Raw genomic sequence first — 5,054 nt, 5'->3', positions numbered from 1 at the left:
CTTCAATTCCTTTATGTCTCCTCATCAAGTTTCAAAATTATTTAAGACTACTGCTGCATTTACAATTTCTCCTTGTCGTCCTTAATTAGTTTGTAATTGCAACGAAATGTCTACATTAAGTCTCAGTGTTTATTATTCATCAAACAACTAACAGCTAGCATTTCATTAATCATTTAAGAATTTAAATTCCCTCTTAACTATATTAGCTGCATTCATTTACTAGCTAAGAAACCGAAATCAAAACATTCCATGATTTACATGAAATAAAATTCTGTAGCTCAAATAGAAAACCCTAGCTAGTATATAGAGTGGCTTTTGAAAGGGATTAAACAAACAGAGAATTAAAATTCCAATTAATTTAATATTTATTTATAGACAAAGGGTTTTGTCAGAACTTTGTATCTTAGGGTTGTTAATTTTGCATGTGTTTATGTTGAGCAAATCAAGATGATTATAAAAGAGAATATATCAAAATCTTATAAATCAATTAAATTGCTTATGTAGAAAACTAGAAATCATATAGGGATGAGTATAAGGTAATGTTCCAGAGCGAGAGAGAGAGCAAATCCTGACCTTTTAATGTAGTCCGCAAATATTTCTGGCTTCTGCCCACACCCACACCTACACCTACACCTGTGATGAGCAGCACCATACCCAAGGAAGTGGCTACAACAACAACAATAACCAGCAACAAACTCGTACTCTAATAAAACACCAAATCTTTGCATCAAAACCGAAAAAAATAATAAAACACCTAGATCAAATAGATGGAAGTTGATAACCAAAAAATGAAGAAATTAAGCAGTTCAAGACTTGATTCAATGATGAAATGGAACATGGAAAAGAGGTATACAGTCTGGAGAATTTCAAGATCAGATAATAGGGGGATGATTAATCTAATAATTAGAGCTGTAGAGCTATATGTTATATAATGTATATGCTAAAAGATGAGATCAGTTTGGACATGATATTAGTAGCCATCAAAAAGTCTCTAGCTAAACTAGAACTTGAGCCATGTCCATGTAAGAATATTAAACTCTATATATAAAATGATGCAAGAAAACTTAATTTGATTAACTTGATAACAAACACAAACTTATATTATGTGTGTAACTAACAAATAATATCCTCATTATCAAGATAAACCTTCATTCAATTCAGTAGTAGTAATTCACTAGCTGCAATAGAAATCGATAAACCGCTTGCTGATGATATGCATTTCGCAGTTGATCTATCGGTGTTCAATTGTTAGCTTGAGACCATTGAGTGAGAGAGGAACAAATAGAGAGAGCTAATTAAAATTTCATCCTCATATTATCACGCGAGAGTGAAATTGTAATCCAGTTCACGAGCATCCTAACTGCATTGCTTAAGTGGTTACCCTCTATATCTTGTCATCTCTCATCTTCTTTTCCTTTATTTGAATTAATGATTGTTCTTATGGGCAGATTAATTTCGACAATGATCCTTCTCTGTCAAGTTCACCTAATTTTTGATTGGTACTTTCTTCTGTGTGTCTCTTATATGTCTAAGTCGAAAGACAAAGATGGTCTGCCTCTCTTAGGAAACTCGGTTGGCATTGTTGGAAGTGGGGCTCCATTATAAACCCTTAATTGTAGATGAGGAGGAGGAGCAGAATGAATGGGTTGAGAAGGATTGTTCAATATTTGATGATGAGGATGATGAGTATGAATCGATGACCCCCCAATCGTTGTATTCATTGGTATGGTGGTCGAAGATAAAATGTCACATTCATTGTCATCCTCTGATATAGGACACTCCAGGTTCACTCCGAACAACCTAACTCTCTTAGCTGCAGCTTGTCCATGGACCACCGGAACCGAGTCGAAAACCATTGCCATGTTATTATGGTTATCCCCACTTGTGTACTGCTGCATTAACCCAACTTGTTGCTGTTGATGATGAGCTTGATGATCAGGTATTCTTGTTGTAATTGGTGATGAAGATGATCTCGAATAAACAACTGAGCCGGGCCGTTGATTGTTATTAACCATATTAGTATTGCTGTAATTACCATAACTAGTACTACTGGTCGATGATGATAATCTCTGTTGAAGCTGTTGTTGGTGATAATGATAATGTTGTTGTTGCTGTTGATGATGATGGTGATCATAATTCAACTGCAAATGATCGCGGGTAGATGATGAAACCGCCAAATTTTGCGGGGAAAACAGTCTAGCATGAGTGGTACCCCATGGAATTACAGTTCTTGGGAAAGAAAGAGGGTTAGAATGATGATGATGATGATGATGAAGAGATAGATCTGGTGCCTGAGGCCTGCGCCTCCAATCGATATAAAATCGATCTTTATAAGATTCGGCGGCTCCTCGTTCGAAAGAAACAATATCTCCCGCGTCAAGTTTCTTCTCCTTAACAAACCTACTCCAACCTTTAGTCATAACATAACTTTGGCTACTATTCCAATAAGAATACCTAAACCTCCATGGTTTACCACTTCTATCTTCAAAATTTAGAAGTAAGCCCTTTTCATTAGCTGCTGAATCTAAAGGGAAATATTTTTCTGCATGTTGTTTAGGTATAACCAATCGATTTAGTTTACCGACATCACTGGGTGTTACCACTTTATCAAACATGTGTTCTTTTTCTATGAATTCACCAATCACTTCAATAGCACTGCTATTACTCATTCCGCTTAAGAAATTAGCTGGTAACTGATGAATCTGTTGTTGTTGTTGTTGTTGCTGCTGTTGTTGGTGGTGATGATGAACAACAACATTTTTGTACTGAGAAGAAGAAGAAGATGGAGAGAGTGAAGAAAAGGAAGAAGAAGATGAGGAGGAAAACAGTTGTTTAGTTGTTGTACTATTATTATCTGCCATTACTACTTCTTCTTCTTGATCTTCCTGAGGATGATCGCTATATAACCCATCTCTACTTTCCTTAACAAACTCCATAACAAGAATATTTTTTCTTTGATGGAAACTGTACAATACCCCTAGACAAGAAAATTGAGAAAACGGAATAAAAATTTAGAGTAAAATTCTCACCTAGCTAGATAAGAAGGTATTTTCTGATTATGATTTCTTCGAATATAATCTAGCAGCTAGACCACCTGAAGTGAACACCTCCACCACCACCAAATTGGAGAAAAAAGAGAGTTTCTCTGATGAGTATACTAACAAAATGAAGGTCGGTGCCCTTCTTCTTTGACCAGCACAACCAAGAAACACTGCTCAACTCACAAATAGAGACAACCCCTAAGAGAGAGAGAGAGAATCTTGCGTTAGCTTCTTCTCTTCTTCTTGATTAATTAGCAAAGATACAAGTTAGAGAGAAACAGAAACATGGGGTCTTAAGAGAATTTGAAGATGATGATGATGATGATGAAGAAGAAGAAGGGGGGAGGAGAGGAATCATAAAGAAGAGAAGAGGAGGAAAGAATTGAGAGAGAGAGAGCTTTATATGTAGTTAGCTAGCTATGGACCCATGAATTATCTGGTTGGGTTCATGTGAGCTTGTCCTTACTAATATTTCGTAAGATTTGATTATCAATTCTTTATTTTCCGAGATTAACAGATTTTTTGCAGCTGATCGAAAGAGAGATAGATAAGATTGCAAAATAAAAATAAAAAAACATTTTTTGTTTGTATTTCATTTCTAATAATACATAAAAATCTATTCATGTGGGAATAAGTATATTGACTTTAAACCAGCAATTTAATTTTCTTTGTTTCTATTTAGTGAATTTTTTATAATTGGTCCAATTCCTCCTTTCCTCTCTTGTCTTAAATAAAAAAAATGGACATGCTAGATTTTCCTTTTTTTTCCTATGGAATACCCAAAAAAATTACAAATTTTTTTTTATCAATAAATAGTCCAACTACACAACTTTGGAATCGCCTTCACAAAATCATATATTCTAGTCGGCTTGTACTCTATTCTCTTTTTTATTTTGAAAAATTCGGTTTAGAGTTTTTTTCACGATAATCTATCCAAAATCACTCACTCAACAAACAGGTGATTTAGTAGTTAAACACTTACTTCAAACATCAAAGACTATTTTCCCAGCTTTTTTTTTTATTGCATTTCTTCAATGACACGGGATTTTTTTTTCATCTTTTAGAAATGCTAAGGTAAAACATGTCACATGTAATTAATGGACTCATACAAAATGTTGTTATATTTTCTTCCAAAGGTATAATAAAATTGTATATTACCTTACTGTAGAGACAACTTTAACATAATTTCACAACCAGATTATTAAGCTTTCTTGGTGTGGTTCAATTACTAACATAAAATCGCAACAGGAAAAAATGGAATTCGTAAGTTCAAGTCGGGGAGCTTAGGTTTGGTACTTGTAATGACCTAAAATCCATGTGTGATATTGGGTCTATATAGTTGGGTACACCCAACCAAACCAGATGAAATTGGGACCAGTTCAATCAAAAGTAAGGTCATATTCACATTTTTATAAATTTGTATCAAATTTCTTCATCCCAATTTCAATTTCGTGGTACAATAAGTGGCTTTTGTTTTCTGTTTACTACTGTATTAAACATATCAAACAGTTAATATTTTCGAAAAAATTGCAATAATTCGATCAAAGAAAAAATGCAGTAATAATTATGGAACTAACTAACTTAAATGGGAAAATTAACTATTCTCATCTTGTATACTTATTGTTAAATTTATGTCAATTTATTTTTAAATTTTATGACATGAGTCCTACTCAAATACCCATATAAATCACAACTGTGCTAATAGTTGGATGTGCCCATATGGAATCATGATTCAAAATTGTGGTCCAATTAATTCTAAGGGTTAAGCCCTTCGCTGCCCTCAATCTTGAAAGGGATATAAACATATATATGCATTTATATCTATACCCCGAATCTTAAACACCAGATTGTGTCAACAAAATACAATAAAAAAATCCTACCCCTTCAATCATTGTTGAGTTTCCTAAAATGAACATAGCAAATTAAATTAAAACACTGGATGAGGTTATCATATAGACTGACATATTATGCCCATTGGAATGACATTGTTAGCTCATGAGCTTTGGAGATGAA

At 33.9% G+C, this 5,054-nt stretch overlaps 1 protein-coding gene across 1 annotated transcript; it reads right to left on the bottom strand.

Annotated features, from left to right (window-relative positions):
• Nucleotides 1-1,050: 1,050 nt before the first annotated feature.
• On the bottom strand, nucleotides 1,051-3,699 carry LOC113301665 (B3 domain-containing protein Os03g0120900-like). Its single transcript, XM_026550448.1, has one exon. It carries the CDS (start codon nucleotides 2,934-2,936, stop codon nucleotides 1,521-1,523), a length of 1,416 nt encoding a protein of 471 aa, XP_026406233.1. The 5' UTR covers nucleotides 2,937-3,699; the 3' UTR covers nucleotides 1,051-1,520.
• Nucleotides 3,700-5,054: the final 1,355 nt, after the last annotated feature.

The sequence above is a fragment of the Papaver somniferum genome, chromosome 8 (assembly GCF_003573695.1).
Source record: "Papaver somniferum cultivar HN1 chromosome 8, ASM357369v1, whole genome shotgun sequence".
Taxonomy (NCBI): Eukaryota; Viridiplantae; Streptophyta; class Magnoliopsida; order Ranunculales; family Papaveraceae; genus Papaver; species Papaver somniferum.
The sequence above is the reverse complement of the archived record's forward strand: the minus strand, read 5'-3'. Positions and strand labels throughout refer to the sequence as shown.

What these genes read in the sequence shown, in the direction of transcription:
- LOC113301665 (XM_026550448.1), bottom strand. Translation starts at nt 2,936, where the DNA reads ATGGAGTTTGTTAAGGAAAGTAGAGATGGGTTATATAGCGATCATCCT.